Source organism: Epinephelus lanceolatus, chromosome 10 (genome assembly GCF_041903045.1).
Source record: "Epinephelus lanceolatus isolate andai-2023 chromosome 10, ASM4190304v1, whole genome shotgun sequence".
NCBI lineage: Eukaryota > Metazoa > Chordata > Actinopteri > Perciformes > Serranidae > Epinephelus > Epinephelus lanceolatus.
Window position 1 is genome coordinate 3,629,816 of NC_135743.1, and position 19,605 is coordinate 3,649,420.

The 19,605-nt window shown below is 40.5% G+C and overlaps 2 protein-coding genes across 6 annotated transcripts in view; both read right to left on the reverse strand.

Moving 5' to 3' along the window:
* Positions 1-963, reverse strand: part of LOC117265889 (CREB-regulated transcription coactivator 2) — a 64,267-nt gene extending 63,304 nt beyond the window's left edge. For all 5 annotated transcript variants that reach the window (XM_033640695.2, XM_033640693.2, XM_078171306.1 and 2 more), the window contains exon 1: positions 753-963. In XM_033640695.2, the coding sequence (XP_033496586.1) occupies positions 753-926 (174 nt within the window). In that variant the 5' untranslated portion in view covers positions 927-963. The remainder of the gene's footprint in view (positions 1-752) is intronic.
* Positions 964-7,267: 6,304 nt separating this feature from the next.
* Positions 7,268-19,524, reverse strand: slc39a3 (solute carrier family 39 member 3). The gene is made up of 4 exons (XM_033640008.2): positions 19,370-19,524; positions 16,395-16,695; positions 14,692-14,822; positions 7,268-10,950 (listed from the first exon to the last, which is right to left on the reverse strand). Exons 2-4 carry the CDS (start codon positions 16,597-16,599, stop codon positions 10,261-10,263), a joined length of 1,026 nt encoding a protein of 341 aa, XP_033495899.1. The 5' UTR covers positions 16,600-16,695; positions 19,370-19,524; the 3' UTR covers positions 7,268-10,260.
* Positions 19,525-19,605: the final 81 nt, after the last annotated feature.

Here is a 19,605-nt window from a genome sequence, read left to right on the forward strand (position 1 = left end):
CGTCCCAACTTCAATGTTAACACCGTCACGCCAAATTCCATTTTAAAAAACGACAATATAAAGTCGGCGCTCTTGTGACGGATGTCCGCAACATAAATCACGCTTTCAAGTCCGTAAAATGCGCAGTTTGGGTCTATTATTCACATCGGCATAGCTCAAATTCACCAAAACAAACACAATCCTTAAAAAACTAACTTTTTATGAGGTGTAAGCTTATCAGTACACGTTAACTTGGCTCACCCAGTAGAGGCGTGATACAGTCTAAAAGCTTTGATTGTGCTGTTATGTGTCTCATATGTATGCCGAATTTCTCAGAAGAACAACATAATTTGAAAAGTGTCTTAATTTGTGTTGAATTGTTTGATATATGCGTGGCAGAGAGTAACGCCACGTTAAAGTATGAGATTTTTGAACGGGATTCAGCGGGACGTTCCCTCCGCGGTAAGCAGGGTGACAGCGACGTTCACGTAACATAGTAAACAAGCCAACTTAGCCCTCGCAGCTAATGCTCGCTAACTACGCTAACGACGTATCGGAAATGGACAACATTTTCTGCTGACGCTACGTAGCAAACAAAAACTAGACACTTAGTCGTGTTACGTTTATATTAACTATGAATGCACCAATTCAAAGCAGAGCGCTGTGTAGAGGCAGCGGTTAATGTTATGGTTATGGAGCCTGACAAGCCCAGGCAAGGCCTCTCTTCCTCCGGGCAGCTCTCCTCCTCCTGCCTCCGTCTCAGACTTACTTACCCTGGTCGAGGTGATGTCCATCATAACCTCCTGGAACGCGGCCGTCTCCTCGGCTTGTCGCTGGGTATGCAGCGCTATCTTCTCGCTAAACTTTCGGGGGTTGGAAGCCCCGGACCCGGCGCCCGAGGTGGGTCCGGGTCCGGGTCCACAGCCGCCTGTACCCGTCGCAGACATCTTCACCGAGCGGACGGGACGACTTGACGTAGTGGAATGATTTTCACCACAGAGAGGCGGGAGCGTGAAGAGATCTCACTCCGCTGCTTCTTCCGGGGACCGAAAATGTCGCTCACTGGGAGCTGATGAGTAACGAAATGTTTTTTTTTATTTTTTCATAAATTTTATTGAACAAATTGCACATATCACCAGTTTTAACAGTAACAATAAGCACAGTGCAAACAATAAAAAAAATAATGGTTGAATAAATTAAAAGAGGAAAAAGAAACTGAAGACACATTAGAGACACGTCTGTGACTCACAGATGGACACAAAGGGATCCAGTACAAAATCCAAAGCTTATTCCCAGAGAAAAGTTCCTTCACAAAAGCTTATACCTCATTTCAGTTACATATTCTACAGTTAATGCATGTCAGTAGAGTTTTATGGCCTTTTAATTGGTGCAAAATTTAATAGTATTGATGTAATTTTTAGTCTTAATAAAACACTGCAAATAAGCACCAAAGCTGCAGTAATGATAGCCTAATAACTGTAGCTGAAATATAGCCAGCGATGCATGATGCCCAGTAATTGTAGTTTTCTCCCAACATATAATCAATATTTTGAAAGTTTAACAACAGTATCACTCCTCAGATGCAACTTGATGATACCAGATTTATTTTTACCTACCAGAGTCTCCTATTATAAAAGGATTGGCAGGATGTTCCTGAGCTGCACATCTCTTGTGTTCCGTCGGCCATCTTGGTTTTGAGAGATTAGTGCTGCACTGACAACACCTGGCCAGTGGGTGGCAGTGTGTGGCATGACGCATAGGGTCCGCTGTGGTGACTGAAATGCAGCTGTAGCATCAAAACTCATGCATGTACAAGAAAATGGCTTTTAAGAACAAAATTTAAATTAAAAATAATGTTTGGATATGATTTTGTGCAAGATGATGATGGTGCATAAACCAACACACAGCTGGGAGAAATAAATTGGCACAGAAGCCAGTTTTGTTGTTGTAGAACAAAAATGAATCTAACTTTCCTTCAGGATTTTAATTTCAGGATGTTTTCATTCAGCAAGCCAGATAAAATGTTGGCTAATTATAGACAGCTAGCTGTTAAAACTACAGCACTATGCTACTGATATATGTAGAAATGAACTATATGACGTCACACATGACTATATTCTAGATAACTGAACTAGATAATATTCTGAGGCAGGATGCCCCTGGAGGTTTTCACCCACTTTCTGGGGGGGGGGGGGGGGGGGGGGGGGCTTCTTGCCCCAAAGTGTCTAACTTCATTTCTTTTATTTATTTATTTATTTTCTTTACTTCACTTTACATAAAAAGCGTTTGATGTCCAACATAGATTGCTATTTTCCAGTGACAAAAATAAACCAGTTCACCCTAAAATTGTTCTGGTGGGATAAATTTCAAGAATGCAGCAGTTCAGATTAGAAATATTCATGCACACACACCCCACCCTCCCTGATGCTCAAGAAGTGAATAAAATAAGGGAAAGAGAAAAAAAGAGAATAAATAGAAATAATAATAATAATAAATTTAACATATAAAAAAATACAATACAAACATTAAAGGGTAAGTTTTAAAAATCTAAAAAAAACTAGCTTTTGTGAAGGTGAAATAATAATAATAATAATAATAATAATAATAATAAAACAACAACAACAAAGTCACACCCAGGCCAGCCCACTCCTCTGACAAGTAATGAACAGTCCCTAAAAAGTAGAGAAAAAAATTGTTTCCAACATTAAACTGTGTTAAAATCACGTGTTGTTTACACAGGATACATAAACTGATTTTTCCTTTTTATTTTTAATGATACAGATTTTAAATTTGACTAATTTTGAAAAATAAAAAAAATAAAAATGATAAACTGGCAAAAAACTATTAGATTATTTTGACATTTCAGTTTTTTTTTATTTTCCCTACATTTTATTAATTTGTTGTTCAATTGAATTTATTTTCATATTATTTTATCATCTTGTGATTTTTTTTTCTACAACTTTTATACTAAAAATTCTGGAACGTAAAAACTTTCTGTATTGAATGATTCAATGAAGTTTGTGGGGGAAAAACAAATAAAAATCAACCAATAAAATTAAGCTGTTGTCTGTGATAAAAAGTTACAAGTTAATGAGTTACACACGACTGGAAAAATAATAAAAACATGTCATAAATTATAAAATATAAAAAACAAAACAAATAAGAATAAAATAGAATATAAATAAAAAATAACCATTGTTCACTAAAGCTTCTACATCATCTCAAATACTTGATAAAAATAGGCTGAATAAATAAAAATAGCCCATAATTATAGGTTTTGTTATATTATATCATTTCCTACCAATATGCGAAATTAAAAAAATCGTGCTGCCTACAAACTGCCAAAATATTGTAGTCTCAATATTAATGTCTTAATTTAATTTATGTGCTTTATATAAATCAATACTAAAGCTCCTGCTCCAGAGCGACAGACCTCATATGTCAAACATGTATCAGACACAGAGGAAGGCAGGTTTGTGTCACACGTGCACACTTTGGTCTCCATGGTCACAGCTGCTCCTCTGCAGAGTGTGTATGAGGTCAAACAGGAACAGGAGGTGTGAACGCCCACTCTCACAAACAGAGTGCGGATCAACACACCGCGTGAGTCATCCTGTCCAACACACACCAGCTTTGATCTGTGGGGTGAAAGTGGCAGCGCGCCTCCTGCCGGCGGATCCGAGTCACTGCACACTGACGAGTTCAAAACACTCGAGTCAACTTCCTGTGTGTAATTACAGTGTCGTGATTAAAATGTGAGTCTGTGTTCATCCATGTTGTTGGAGTTTTACCTGCTCCAGCTTCATCAGAGAAGGGTCAGAGGGTCAGAGGTCAGGGGTCAGAGGTCTGGAGCTGGCGGGAGTTCTTCTTCTTCTTCTTCTTCTTCTTCAGCTCCAACCACAGGCATGTTAATTAGCAGTGAGGCATTTCAGCCCAAAGCAGAGGACAGTGAGTGAAAACTCAAAGCATCGGGTAAAACAAACAAACAAACAAACAAACAAACAAACAAACAAACACAAACAAACAAACAAAAATGTATGAACAAGTTAAAATAACTTTTTACTTTCTTTGAGGGAAAAACCCTATTTGTTATTGTCCAGCTTGACAAAGAGTGAATAAGAATTCTTAAATTTAAAGACTGACGAAAGGTTGAGGCCAAATTAATCAAAAACATAAATACTTTCCTGAAACCAAACCATATTGTTCAACATTTTTAATGCCCATAAAGTCATTAAAAACATTATAAATACATATTAGACCACTTCATAGACATTAAAGGAGAGTATTCCTCATAGTAGGCTTTTTTTTTTTTACTTAAAAAAAAAAGTATTTAAAAGTATAAAAAAAAAAAGTACCCGTGGCTGAAAATATAAAATAAATTGCATCTAGCCTTCTATGTACATGTGCCAACTTTTTTGTCACAATATTTCACAGATAAACAAAAAAAATAAATAAATAAAAAGAGAGAAAAAGACAGAATTAAATTTTTTTTAACAGAAACAAGTTTAACATGAGTAATAATAATAATAATAATAATAATAATAGTAATAATAATAATGATGGTATACATAAATAAATAAATAAAGTTAGCTTTTCTCATAGTTGTAAGATACTGACCTCATTAATTTGAAATTATTTCTTTTAATTCCAATAATATAATAACAATAACACTAATAATAATAATACTGGTAATGATTGATTTTGTTTAATTTCTCTGGTGCTGATAAAAACTATTCAGCTGTTGTCTTAAAGTATTTTTAAATTTAGTTGAGGCATTAAACTGTGTGAATGTTCTGTATTAACATTTCAGCAACACTGAAAATTTGGAGATAAATATTAACTTCCAATGTTCCAAACTTCTTTTTTCTTAAAATGTTTTTACTTATTTGTTTTATGGAAGAGTTAAACTTTTTTTTCTTCTTTTTTTTCTATTTTGTTAAAGAATAAATGACAATTATTAGTTTATTTATTATATTTTTTTTTAAAAAAACATCTCCATTTTCACGAAGTTCATTTTGGTTGAGGAACATAAAAACATCAGGGAAATACACTGAACAAAAATATAAACGCAACACTTTTGTTTTTGCTCCCATTTTTCATGAGCTGAACTCAAAGATCTAAAACATTTTCTATACACACACAAGACCATTTCCCTCAAATATTGTTCACAAATCTGTCTAAATCTGTGTTAGTGAGCACTTCTCCTTTGCCGAGATAATCCATCCCACCTCACAGGTGTGGCATATCAAGATGCTCATTAGACAGCATGAATATTGCACAGGTGTGCCTTAGGCTGGCCACAATAAAAGGCCACTCTGAAATGTTCAGTTTTATCACACAGCACAATGCCACAGATGTCGCAAGTTTTGAGGGAGCGTGCAATTGGCATGCTGACTGCAGGAATGTCCACCAGAGCTGTTGCCCATGAATTGAATGTTCATTTCTCTACCATAAGCCGTCTCCAAAGGCGTTTCAGACAATTTGGCAGTACATCCAACCGGCCTCACAACCGCAGACCACGTGTAACCGCACCAGCCCAGGACCTCCACATCCAGCATGTTCACCTCCAAGATCGTCTGAGACCAGCCACCCGGACAGCTGCTGCAACAATCGGTTTGCATAACCAAAGAATTTCTGCACAAACTGTCAGAAACCGTCTCAGGGAAGCTCATCTGCATGCTCGTCGTCCTCATCAGGGTCTCGACCTGACTGCAGTTGGTCGTCCTAACCGACTTGAGTGGGCAAATGCTCACATTCGATGGCGTCTGGCACGTTGGAGAGGTGTTCTCTTCATGGATGAATCCCGGTTTTCACTGTTCAGGGCAGATGGCAGACAGCGTGTGTGGTGTCGTGTGGGTGAGCGGTTTGCTGATTTCAACGCTGTGGATCGAGTGGCCCATGGTGGTGGTGGGGTTATGGTACAGGCAGGCGTATGTTATGGACAACGAACACAGGTGCATTTTATTGATGGTATTTTGAATGCACAGAGATACCGTGACGAGATCCTGAGGCCCATTGTTGTGCCATTCGTCCACGACCATCACCTCATGTTGCAGCATGATAATGCACGGCCCCATGTTGCAAGGATCTGTACACAATTCCTGGAAGCTGAGAACATCCCAGTTCTTGCATGGCCAGCATACTCACCGGACATGTCATCCATTGAGCATGTTTTGGATGATCTGGATCGGCGTATACGACAGCGTGTTCCAGTTCCTGCCAATATCCAGCAACTTTGCACAGCCATTGAAGAGGAGTGGACCCAGACCCCCCCAATAAAGCAAAACTGCACATTTCAGAGTGGCCTTTTTATTGTGGCCAGCCTAAGGCACACCTGTGCAATATTCATGCTGTCTAATCAGCATCTTGATATGCCACACCTGTGAGGTGGGATGGATTATCTCGGCAAAGGAGAAGTGCTCACTAACACAGATAGACAGACAGATTTGTGAACAATATTTGTGAGAAATGGTCTTTTGTGTGTATAGAAAATGTTTTAGATCTTTGAGTTCAGCTCATGAAAAATGGGAGCAAAAACAAAAGTGTTGCGTTTATATTTTTGTTCAGTGTATTTGTATATATAATTATTTTTTGTATTTATATTTACTACTTATAATTAAAAAATATAATAATTATTATAATAATAATTAAAAAATATAAACTGTGCCTTTTGCTAAAAATATAAAAGAAACTGGTTTTCCATGACCTGTGAGACAATAACAGTTTTAAGAAATACTACTACTACTACCAATAATAATAATAATAATAATAATAATAATAATAATAATAATAATAATAATAATAATAATAATTGTAAACAAGCAGTCAAGATTTGATTTCATTAACTATTAAACTGTTTTCTTGAGGTATTTTTACACTTGAAGAAATGACTACATAGTTATGTGAATATTCTGTAACAGCATTTCAGCCATTTTGAAAATTTGGAGATAATGTTGATATTGATATTTAAAAAAACAACAGAAACTAAACTAAAAAGCAAATTATACTTCTTACTTTTATAATCTTGATGCAACTTTTACAGTTATTGTTTTTTAAGGAAGAGTCAAACTTCTTTCACCCATTTTCTATTTTTTGTTAAATGTATGAATTCATGACAGAAGAATTACTAGATTATTTACTCACTTTTCTAAGAACATCTCCACTTTTTTCATACTAATGTTTTATAATTTCATTTAAGTTGTGGAAAATAACTAAAATTAAGACATTTTTGGTGAATAATTTGTCAGAAATGTTCATATTAAAGCAACAAATGAAGAATCTGAGTCACTTTGTGATCTGAAAAACTATTTTATGTTGAATTCTTTCACACATCATCATCATCATCATCACAATACAAAATATGACACATATTTCACACATTCAACACGAGGATTAAAATGCTGCAGTCGTTAAAATGACTTTGGATCAAAGACTTTGGTGTTTTAATTACAAAAATACATTTCTGTTGTCTAAAACTCTTCGCTGACATCACGTCAGCATCATCTTGATGATTTCTGCACAACATTTATGATCTTTCTCTGCTCATTAAACCGAATGAAGTTAAAGTAAATCAAAGCTGATCTTGAATAGGAGATACGAGGTTTCCAGGCAGCAGTGTGGTAAATTCCCTCTGACCGAACAACAACAAGCGTCTCATTGTCCAGCTCAGCGTTTCTCTGCAGCCACGGCAAAATAAAAGACTTGTTTTCTATTGAAGTGAAAGGAGGAAAATTTCCCGCTGAACACAAAGACAAAGAGTTGATTTGTTTCTGTCTCGTCACAGAAGAAGAAGAAGAGAAATGACAGATTCAAACTGTCGGCAGATCTGCCAGGAAACATTTCACAGATACAAACTCAACAGTTTCATCCAGTCACAGATATTTGGTTGTTTGTGGAGATAAAATATGACCTCTGTGATGATGTGACAAGTTGGAGACGGACACTAATGAGCTGCTCGTATCCCACAATGCCCCTGTGCATGAAGGACTCACATCTGATCTGATAGTTCAGGATTCAGGCTGGGGTCAGGGGTCAGTACAGGAGAAAAACTAAAGCTAAAATAAGTTACGTAAACTTATTTAAAACTATCTAAGGAGAGACACCTCAGGTGATCAGGGTACTTACTTTAAATTACAAGTTTCCATCGACAGTGCGTCTAACTTCGCTGATCTGCTCCAGTGATATTTTATCTTTATTTTATTTTTATTGTTCTTTGTGTATCTTGAAACACGTTTTCATATAGTTTTGCTGTTGTTAAATGTGGTCCCCAATCAATCAATATGTTTACCATGTAGACATGCAAGAACAATATCCTCACTGTGACCTCGTCACATGTCCACGTTAGGTCATGGACTTTCCACGTCCACATATGACGCCCAAGGTACCCTGGGTGTGTTGGTTGTTGACGTTCTGGGACGCCGTGTCAACTTCAGCCTGTTACATGCATTGTCTGTTTTCAAAATACACTTCTGTTTTCACAGGAAATGTACAGTTTGCATACAGTCTCTTTCAAAATAAAAGCACTCTGTCCGTTCAACAACGCAAACAACAAACACGTGGTTGGGTTTAGGAAAAAAGAACAGGGTTTGGCTTTAGAATCTTACAGGACACAAACACCACTCTCTCAGGTGAAAGTCCATGTTTGTTGGACCCGTCCAGCACCACTCCCACCCGCCCTAGTTGGACTTTTGCCTCCTTAACTTTCATTCTTGTCCCACTGTTTCCCCCTAACGCTGCAGAGTTCCATTAAACTATATGACTGGTTGTGTATCATGCCAATGTTAAAGGACGACTTTTTTCGCCAGTGTCTGATGCTGCAAGTCACAGCCCAAGCACCAGATTTCATCAACTTTGAAGTGAGACTGGGTTGGTGAGAAAAACTTAAAGCCACACAGCGTGACTGACTGAATTACAAATAGTCATATTGTGGGTGAAGAATTCCTTTAAAGCACCAAAAGTAAAAGTACTCATTATGCAGAATGACTCACTTTAGAATAATAAACATTAATCTAATTGTTTTATAGACTGCTGGGTACTTTAATCTGTAGTTATACATTATTATTTATTAGAGATAATACTTGAATTATTCATCTGAAGCTGCAAAGTAACTAAAGTACAAAGTAGCAGAACTTACATTAAGTGCAAGTACCTCAAAACTTGAGTAAATGCACTGAGTAACTTTCCACCACTGAGCATGACACTGTTTGATACTGAAATCACAGATTCTAGGTGGCAATTTACTTTAATTTATGTCGTCATGGAGCGCCAGATGAAGTCTACATTACTGAAGGCCTTTACACACACTGAGAGCGACACATGGATGACACAAAATGCAAAATACTCGCTCACATCAAAACTATTGATACCAGCAGCGATGCAAACTTGCAACAGGTCAGCCACTGTGGTGACATAACGTAGTGGCGTCACGTTTGTTACAAACAACGTGATTGGTTAATGTCTTTCTTGCAGAACAATATAGCTAAAAAAATATAGACCTGTCTCTGAAAAAATGACACCCCTTTTTCACTGGGTGATATTATCAATCTGTGAAAAGGTACACAATATAAATGATAGTTTGAGAAAATGTATTGACATGCAAATAGACCCTTTTACTATTGGTAAACAGTGTGATGTTTTTGGTGGGCGGGGCTTAGCTGGAGGCAAAACAGTTATCCACAGACGTTAGCTAGCAACTTCTGTTAGCTTGTTTTAGACGATGGAGGAAGATGATGTGAGTGGTGCGTTCAGAAACACTCATTGTGAGTGTGGGAGCGCACTCTGACACAAACTGGAGCGTTGATAAATTGGGAGCGCTGTCTGAATGTAGCGTTGGGTTATCCAGAGCAGCGCACTCTCAGAGTGGCAGAGCGCACTCTGGACACTCTGTCTGTGGAGACGGAGCAGCAGAGCGCCGAGCGGAGTGAATGTGTGATTAACTTAACCGTTGGTTCATTCATGTAGAAATATAACGCTGCGTTTCTTCCACCAACAGGGCTCTCATTTTAGTGTAGAGCGTCAGACTGAATTTACCAACGCACCATGTCAGGTCACGTCTATAAATGGCATGAAAAAACCATGCGCGAGCGCCTGCACGTGTTTGATTTCTACAACACGTTTTCATTATTTCACTCGATGTTAAAGACCTTGAAAAGATGGATGCCTGATTCTGACCTGTTTTCATGATGAACACTGTCACATGGCAGCAGATGAGGCGCTGGCCGTCAAACGTGTAAACTCCTTTTATGACTTTCTGACATTTTTGCTGGATGTCTGTTTCCATGGTTACATTTTAATGAAGAGCACGGCAGTGACGACAGCGAAGCCCACCAGCAGCATGGCCACCTTGGGGATGCGGTTCTTGCCGGAGCTGAGCTCGTGCGGCAGGATCTCCATGAAGGTGATGTAGATGAAGGTTCCGGCTGCCAGCCCCTCCAGCGTGCAGCGAGCCAGCTGGTGCTGTGGGGACGCCTTGGTCTCGGTGAGGGCGATGCCCGCACCGATGCCCAGCGGGGACATGACGGCGAACAGCAGCAGGCAGCCGGCCACCACCGACCGCCGCAGCCGTCCCTGACTCAGCTTAAAGGCCAGGCTGAAGGAAATGATGCTCTTGTGGATCATCAGCGCCAGGCAGATCTCCAGCACCTCCTTCCCCTCCTCCAGCAGCCCCACCGCCAAACCCTCAAACACTGAGTGCAGAGACAGCGAGAAGACCAGGATGAAGGCGCGCAGGGCAGACTGGGAGCCAAAGTCCACGTGGAAGTGACCGCCGTCGGACTCGTCTGAGCCATGGCGGCGGTGGGAGTGGTGACGACTGTTCCTGTCATTCGCCTGGACGGTGGAATCCACCAGCAGAGCCCGGCGCTCCTCTGAGTGAGACGACGATTGGTCTTTGAAGGCCAGGACGATCTGCTCCAGGACCAGGACCAGGAAGAAGCCCATGGCCATGATGAACTCAGGCAGAGGGAACTGGAGCTGCGAGGAGAGAAGAAGAACATGGTGTCGTGCAGCTGAACCACAAACTGTCGGTCTGCATCTGTCTCAGTCAAATACATTTCAAAACCTCAACCAAGACTCAGATCAGAATAAAGGCCACGTTTTATCTGTGGAAAACAACATCGACTGTTCCAAGACAGACGTTCTATAACCTTCAGCAGTACAGTTCGTGACTCCAAATGACTTAAAGAAAAAGCTTCTACAAAACTTCACTACCCAGAAGTCTTGAGCAGTGATGTCAGTAAAACAATCTGTGATGCTTTATCAGACGAGATGTGATGCTCAAGTCTGCTGAATAAAAAGCAGCTGGAACAACTTAAAACAGCTGTTTTTTGGACGTGGATTTGTATGACAGTAATTGCTTAAGTTGAACCACATGCCAGAACTTTATTTGGACTTTAAAGGGAAATTTCGGTTTATTTCAACCTGTCTCCTATCGTCCTAAATTTGTTTCAAGTGACTAGTGACATAAAAATAATAGTTAGCATGTTAGCCGTTAGCCTAGATACAGCCGGGGCGCATAGTAGCGTCAGACCTGTTAAAACGTAAGTGAACGGGCAACCTTCAAGTGCAAAGTTAGTCCACTAAACAAGCTTTTTTTCCACAAAGACCGCCTCATATCATTAGGATAAATGTCAGAGAACATATAGAAAACGACATGTACATGTGTTGTCTTACCTTACCGGTGTGCTGCCATGTTTGTTTACCATCTAGCTCTGCTTTCCAAAGCGCAGCCGAAATATATCTGGCGAGCTCTAGATAAAGCCCAGCTGGATGCTACTCCAGGTGGAGGTGTCTCGTCCTCGGTCACATCCAGACCTTGAAAATAAGGCTGCAACCGGTCCCATTCCTTGCAACAGAGGCATTCCTCTTCTGTGGGCACTGGGGCACAGCATTCACAGGTACACCACCAATCTCCAGAGCTACGCAGCCTTGCAGCAGCCATTCCTCCTCTCTCATCCTCTACCTGTTGCGCCTCTCTCTCTCTCCTCCTCCGTTCTTCTATTTCACGAAGCTCTTCGTCAGTGTGTTCTGGCTCAAATAAATAAGGGTGGCCATCAAACTCTGCAAAATCAAATTCCTCCTCCACAAAGTCGAAGTCTGGCAAAAAGTCAGCCATTATTCTATAAATCTTTCATAAAATAAATGAATGAACTTTTCAGGCTACTGTCCGGTTCTGCCTTCCAGCTGTTGCTGCTTGTTCTCGCGAGATTTCAGGCATGCTTTGGAAAGCAGAGCTAGATGGTAAACAAACATGGCAGCACACCGGTAAGGTAAGACAACACATTTACATGTCGTTTTCTATATGTTCTCTGACATTTATCCTAACGATATGAGGCGGTCTTTGTGGATAAAAAGCTTGTTTAGTGGACTAACTTTGCACTTGAAGGTTGCCCGTTCACTTACGTTTTAACAGGTCTGACGCTACTATGCGCCCCGGCTGTATCTAGGCTAACGGCTAACATGCTAACTATTATTTTTATGTCACTAGTCACTTGAAACAAATTTAGGACGATAGGAGACAGGTTGAATAAACCGAAATTTGCCTTTAAGGAAAAATTTGGTACGACTCACATGTCTGTACACTCAGCATGAAGCTAACTTAGCTTAGCATAAAGTTTGGTAACAGAGGGAAACCACACTACCTGCTGCACCGTCTTTATTCATGTATATTTGCGCCCCTGCTGCATCACACACTGTGGTTTTATGATTTTCCGACTTGTAGTGTGTGAAGTTGCAAATAAGGATCTGCTGTCAGTATCTCTGACATCACAGGATGACAAACTGCTGCAGAGTGAAAACCAGCGGATGTGGAGGAGTTTCAGATGAGAAGATAAAGACAAAAACAGAAACCTCAGTTAACTTGTGTTAACTTCACGGGCAGAGGACAGAAGGAACTCAGAGATCAAACTAAACAGGGTAAACACTTCAAAAAGTATCAGTTTATTATTATTTAGTCCTGGCTTCCTCCCACAGTCCAAAGACATGCAGGTTAATTGGTGACTCTAAATTGTCCGTAGGTGTGAATGTGAGTGTGAATGGTTGTCTGTCTCTATGTGTCAGTCCTGTGATAGTCTGGTGACCTGTCCAGGGTGAACCCTGCCTCTCACCCAGTGTCAGCTGGGATAGGCTCCACCCCCCCACGACCCCTAACAGGATAAGAAATGAATTAATGAATGAATGAATGAATGTTGCTGATTTATTTTAGGCCAGAACATGATCCTTGCCAAACCATAACCAAGTGTAACCACACATTAACCACAGCCTTGTTGAGACACAAAGTTTCTATGTGTCTACTACATCGTAAAGTTTAGCATTTATACGTGAATGTTTCTGACCTGATATATTTCAAATCCACATTAAAAAAAAACTCAGTAAATTCTGTTGTTGTTTCAAATCAAAAGCACTTTAACGCCTGACGAGCTGAATTTATAACCTCCAGGAAAATGACAAGCGCTGGAAGGCACCATGAAAACACATCAAACACTGTGTGGTGTGAGACAGGAAGTATGGGAAGAGAAAGGAGAATGAGGTCACACACACACACACACACACACACACACACACACACACACACACACACACACACACACAGTCGCAGTATTTAACTTTTGCCCGTCGAAGCAGCTGGAGGTTAATTCAGAGCTATTTGTGAGGGAGGAGAGCGATTCCCGTTAAACTCCCCCCTCCCTCTCACACACACGCACACACACACCGGGTTTCCCAGCAGTGTCTTTTTTAGCATCGACCTTCAGCCGCCCTCCTCCTAAATATCAGACATTTTGAAGCAGTTCAAATTCAGTTTTTCACTGACGGATCGCCGTGACCTTTGTTACAGGAAGTGACAACACTCAGAGGATGAATCGGAATGAATTTGAGGTGATCCTTTGACTTCTCTGAGACCATCATCAGGCCGACATTTCAAATTGTAAATCTGATTAAGGTTATTAACTGAACAAGGGAGCAGAACAATCATGTTACTGCTCCATTAAATATAGTCTCACGCTCACTCTTCTCTTAGCTCTGCTGTTTTGTGAATTCCTGGATAATTTAACTGAAAGCTACAGTTGGTAACTCCTGTGAAAATAACTGTGTCATATTTGCTGAAACTGTCACTGTAGTCTACTTAAATCTGGAGTTATTAAAATAAAACAAGGAAAAAAAACACCTTCTGGTTGAAGTGGTCAGAGCCAGTGGACACACAGAAATAGTCATTGCTTTATTTTTAGGATCCATGAGCTAAAAGAAGTGAGGAAACAGTGACTGAGACGTCTGAGTCAAGGTGCTCGACTTCCTTCTCTGAGCTTGGTTCTTTAAAACAAAGACCAAACTCCAAGTCGACATGTTGAAGTAAATGAAACAAAAGGACTTTTTCACAAAGACACATTATTTCCAGAAGGATTATTTGTCCTGTTGAACTTTAACGAGAGACTGTGTCACTTTTAAAAGAAGAAATAAGATAATAACTCTTGGAGCTGAATTCATAAGAAATAAAATATAAATTCAGCTTTAAGGTGCCTAATGTCATCAGCAACATGCAGAGAGTCTTTATGACTTCACCACACAGGAGTTTCTTCTGTTTCACTGAACGAATAAAGATTTGAGTCTTGATGAAGCAGAAGTTTCCTTTGCTGCAGACTCTGTGACTCCATCAGCTCAGCGTCAGGTCACTTTATGCCACGTGTTCATGATGTTATGTGTGGACTTGTGGGATCTTACTGTGACTCCAGCGTTGCTGAAGGCCTCATTGATGCCCTGCAGGTAGTCTGGCAGCAGGTCCAGCAGACAGGTGGCCAAGAACACTCCTCCAGCAAAACAGCTGATCAGGCTGAGCAGCCTGCGCCGCAAATCTGAAGACAACAAGACACAAGGTGTTTCTCAATACCAAGTATGCAAAGTTTGGACTTGCGCACTTGGGAGTTTGGACTTGGCAAGTTTGACTCGATACCTGGCTGTCAAAAGTCCACAGAAGTCACCTCCCGATGCATCCCCGATGGAACGGGCAGAGCAAGTTCACATCCGGGCATTTGGACCGTACTTGGCTGGATGCAGACTTTGAATTGGAACAGTACTTGGGCTGCGACTCATGACGTTTCACAAGTCCGCAAGAACACAAGTACAGGCAAGAACGCAGATTGAGAAACGCCTACAGACTGTAGCAGCGACGATGGAATGTAACTACATACATTTACTCAAGCACAACTGCAAGGTCCTCGAGTATTTCAATTTGATGCTACTTTATGCATTTCAGAGGTGAATATTGGACTCTGACTGATGAGTTTTTCGTCCAGTGGAAACCAAGTCATCGTCACAAAGCAGAAAACAGGCACGTGGTTCTCACAGGACAGCCACACTACAAACATCTGATGATCTTATAGACCATGATGCATTGCTGTAGATTAAACTACCAAACTGACTTAAAAGGAGCACAACTTTACATATCTACAGCAGGAAAATGACACATTAATGCAGGAATATGAATCCAGAAACATCAGATAGCAAAACACTGACAGCATAAAACAGTTTCCTGCAACATACAAACTTTTACTTTCACTACTTTTAGAAAATTTAGCTGAAAATACTTTGAATGCAGTTGCAGAGTATCGGAGATATCAGCCGTAGAGATGTGTGGCCTCTCTTCAGTATGATGAGACTAGATGACACTCAAAAACGCCAAAAAACTACATCCGAAAAACTCAGCAGCAATGTCTCTTTCCAGGGATCATGACCTGGTTACTCAAGATAATCCACAGAGCATGTTGTGAGCAGTTTCATGTAGAAACTATTTACTTTCTACTGAACAACACCCACCATCCATATCACCTCACAGAAGGAAGCATATTCAGTAACACGTTTCAGTTTATATTGTTGGACAAGACGAGTCTCTACTGAACATGTGAGAAGACTCAAGTCCTCTAGTCTTCCGTGCCGTCTCTGCTCAGTCGGATTGTTGTAGAGAAGTGAGGTTCTCCCATGACGGGTGAAGACAGGCAGTGTTGAAGGACGGGGTCGTCTTATCTACAGCCTCTTCATATTCCTCTTTTTCCTGCCTGTGCGGCTTCTGTGAGCTGTCACCTGTCACATATCTTCCTTCTTGTGGAGGACTGTGGCTCAGAGAAGCCACAAAAGGATATTAAATCTCTCCCTGGAACACTGGAGACTCTGGCACAATGGTTATTGGAACACCCAGAAAGTCTGTGGATCATCTTGAGTAACATGGTCATGGTTTCTGGAAAGAGACACTGCTGTTGAATTTTTATTTTATATATTTTTTTGGTGCTTTGAACACCACAAGCGAAGAGAAGGCAGACGTCTCTACAGCCACACCGTCCCTTCAAATTAAGAATCTGAACACGTCCTCCACCACTGAGTTGTAGATCTACAGCTGATGACATCATCCAGACGTGGTCCTGGTTTCTCACCTGAATCCACACTGCAGCGTCCCGCTCCTCGGACGATGCAGAGCGGGGCGAATCCAAACAGGACTGTGACGGACAGCAGGACCACCAGTGCTCCCAGTTTGATCTCCAGGGCGGGGACGTCGGCAGGGTTGACCTGCAGCGCTGCCTTCTCCCGTCCTGGAGACAGGAGGGCGGAGGAGGAGAAGACTCTCCCCTTGATCAGCATCTTTAATCTGGTTTATCTTCACCTCCTCTGTCAGTTTGGAGTCAGGCAGCGAGGAGGAGGAGCTCAAACACCCGCCATGGATTCACACAGGAGAGTCTGTCAGACACATGAAACAACATACAGTTAAATCTGTTGCAATTAGTTTCATCTGTTACCTGGATTCTTTGACCTTTGACCTCTTTGACGGAGGCCTTTCCTTTAGTACAAACATTCATGGTTCCCAGAGGTTATTACTTCGTTGAGTTTTATCTGGCGCCACCAAGTGGTCAAACGCATTAATTCATGTTTAATGTGTTGTGACTGTGTGTGTGTGTGTTAAAGGTCACTGTTCACTGGAAGCTAGACGAGATCAGGCGGCTGCAGCAGGAGGTGACAAAAAGCTGTCAGACAGTTTCCTGACAGTTTCCAGCAGCCTTCAGTCCGACAGGAAGTCACAGATACACTCACATCCTGTCTCATATGATGTCGATTTATTGTCAGACTCATATATCAGTTTGTTCTCAGTCTCCAGTTGTTTTAATTATGATAGATTAATTTATTAAAATGCTTTACAATCAATCAATCAATCAATTTTATTTATAAAGCCCAATATCATTTATGTTCGTTTATGTTCATGGTTTATCCTCCAGTTTACATGAACTCTCCTGTAAATCAGCATCACATCAGTTTGACCTGTCCCCTCAACTACACAGGCTGAAGACACTGTGTCTGACTATAAGGTTAATATTTTATACAAGACAACAGCTTTCATTAAGGCTCAGTCAGATACAGTCAGGACTTCACATCTGTACACATGTTATTATAAGAGTCCTCACATCCCACTGACAACCAGTCTCTGTGATGCTAAACACTTCAATAATTTAAACAGTCTAATGTTAATACACAGTAGATGCTGTATAGTTTATGATGAATGTCTTCACCAAACTTCACCATCAGTCACACAACATGTTCTCTGTTACAGAATAAAACTTCAGATCAGACAAATCAAATGTAAATCTCTGAAATTCAACAAAAATTAAAAGTTTATCTAAAACATCATCTTGTTGAGTCAACATCTAAACCAATCAGGTGTTAGATCAGGTGTTTCCCATCATGCCCTGGGTCTTGCAGTCGGTGAAGAACTAATACAGCGTCTGGCCCTAAAAACTGCTGCTGCCAGATTATCACTGTCCATTTTTGGAATACGTCAGAGTCGGACACAAAACTAACCGGCATGCTCTGAGGGCCGATCACCAGTGATCGAATCTGCGCAGGCCTGGCTCATCTCCAACGAGCCTATTAATAAAGTCCCAATGTCCTCAGATGAGTACTTCCTAATTAACAGCATTTTTCGTTCGTTGCTTTTGCTAACATTGGTCAAAGCTGTTGCCATATCAAACTACAAGTTATTTAGCACAAATTAAAGTGTGCAAAAATGAGGACAATGGGTCTAAATTAAGCAGACTGAAGTATAAGGTGCAAGAAATCCAAAATGTGATGACCTAATGTGAGGACGCAGGGTCTCAGGAAGATATGTGATATCCTACTATAATCCTATTCTATCCCATGACCTCATACTTGTCTGTTTTCTTTCATAACTAATTTATGGTGGAGGGAGGGTCATGCATTTTCCCCCCCAGTGACTCAGGGAGGCTCAGGGGAAATATTTGTAGCTTCAGGGAGGGTCACAAAACAACAACAACAACAACAGCAGCAAACAGTGACACCTGAGCCACATCCCTCCTCTGATAAATAAAGAACAGTCCCTAAAGCTGTCATAAATGTCGTGCTGTAATAAATAAACTCCTTAAAAGAATCCACTGGTTCAAGTTAAAAAAATTGAGGTACGTTTTCCCAACTCTGATCTTATCGAGTAACGTCCACGAGTCTTTTATAATCTCACAAACTCAATTACTTAAGTACAACCAACATGATTTGCTTTGACGAGAAAAAAAACTTAAGTTGAATGAACTTAATATTCATCCAAAAGTTGTGTTGATATTAAAACTATTTTATTTAAGATATTAAAATGTATTTATTTTAATTCCATCCTACTGAAAAAAGTCAAAAAAGTTTCTGACCAACTTCTTAAAAAAAGCTGTCAACTGAATAAAACACGTCAATGAAACAAACTTTCTTTAAATTAAGTAAAACTGAAAAACATCTTTATTTTAAGTGTGCTCCACTCACCCCATGAATCAATATTTCCCTCTGCAGGGGAGGAGGAGGAAGTAGCATTAATAGGACACAACCTACTCAAGTAAAGTACCTTGAAACTGATTTTAATAATACTCGAGTAAATGTAGATTACACCGCTGCACAGATGGCACCATTTCTATAGAGATACATCTGCCTTCAGAAAACCTTCCTGGAGACGAAAACACAAATCCAAAGCTGCAGTTTAAACCCTGATCTGTGTTTTTACACAGCCTGTAAAATAAAATATCTTCAGTTACATGATGATGATGATGATGATGATGATGATGATGATGACTCGGACAGAGCAGAGAAATGTTTGGGTTTTATTTTTAAACCTCTGACTGGATTGTCCCAGTTGTGTGTGAACTGAACCCTCAGCTGTCTCTCTGTCTGACAGCAGGTCAACACATGTATGATCACTAACATGTAAAACACACCTGAGACAGTGACCAGCGAGCTGCTGCTGCTGCTGCTGCTGCTGCTGCTGCTGAGGTCATGAACACTGAGAGAACACACGCCACATGTGATCCTATAAACCTGGAAACTTTGATCAAACTTCTCACATGTCGGTGTTTTTAGTTTCCTCTCGTACCTGAGTCCGGATCCAGCAGCTCACACTGGTCTTCCTCCTCTTCCTCCTCTTCCTCCTCAGTAGAAACAGATTCTATTGAAGTCAGAAGAATAAAAGAATCCTCTCTGGTGTTTCTTCGCAGCTCGGTGCGGTTACATTTTGTCCGGGAAGTGGTGAGTCAGTTCATCAGCTGATCCTGTTTTATGTTGGAGCTGCTGTCACGGTCACCACCACAACTCACCACATCCTGTTTTCAA

What these genes read in the sequence shown, in the direction of transcription:
- slc39a3 (XM_033640008.2), bottom strand. Translation starts at nt 16,599, where the DNA reads ATGCTGATCAAGGGGAGAGTCTTCTCCTCCTCCGCCCTCCTGTCTCCA. An exon ending in ACGCTGCAGTGTGGATTCAG is followed by an intron (nt 14,823 to 16,394) that starts GTGAGAAACCAG and finishes TGTTGTCTTCAG; the next exon opens with ATTTGCGGCGCAGGCTGCTC. An exon ending in TCAGCAACGCTGGAGTCACA is followed by an intron (nt 10,951 to 14,691) that starts GTAAGATCCCAC and finishes CTCTCCTCGCAG; the next exon opens with CTCCAGTTCCCTCTGCCTGA.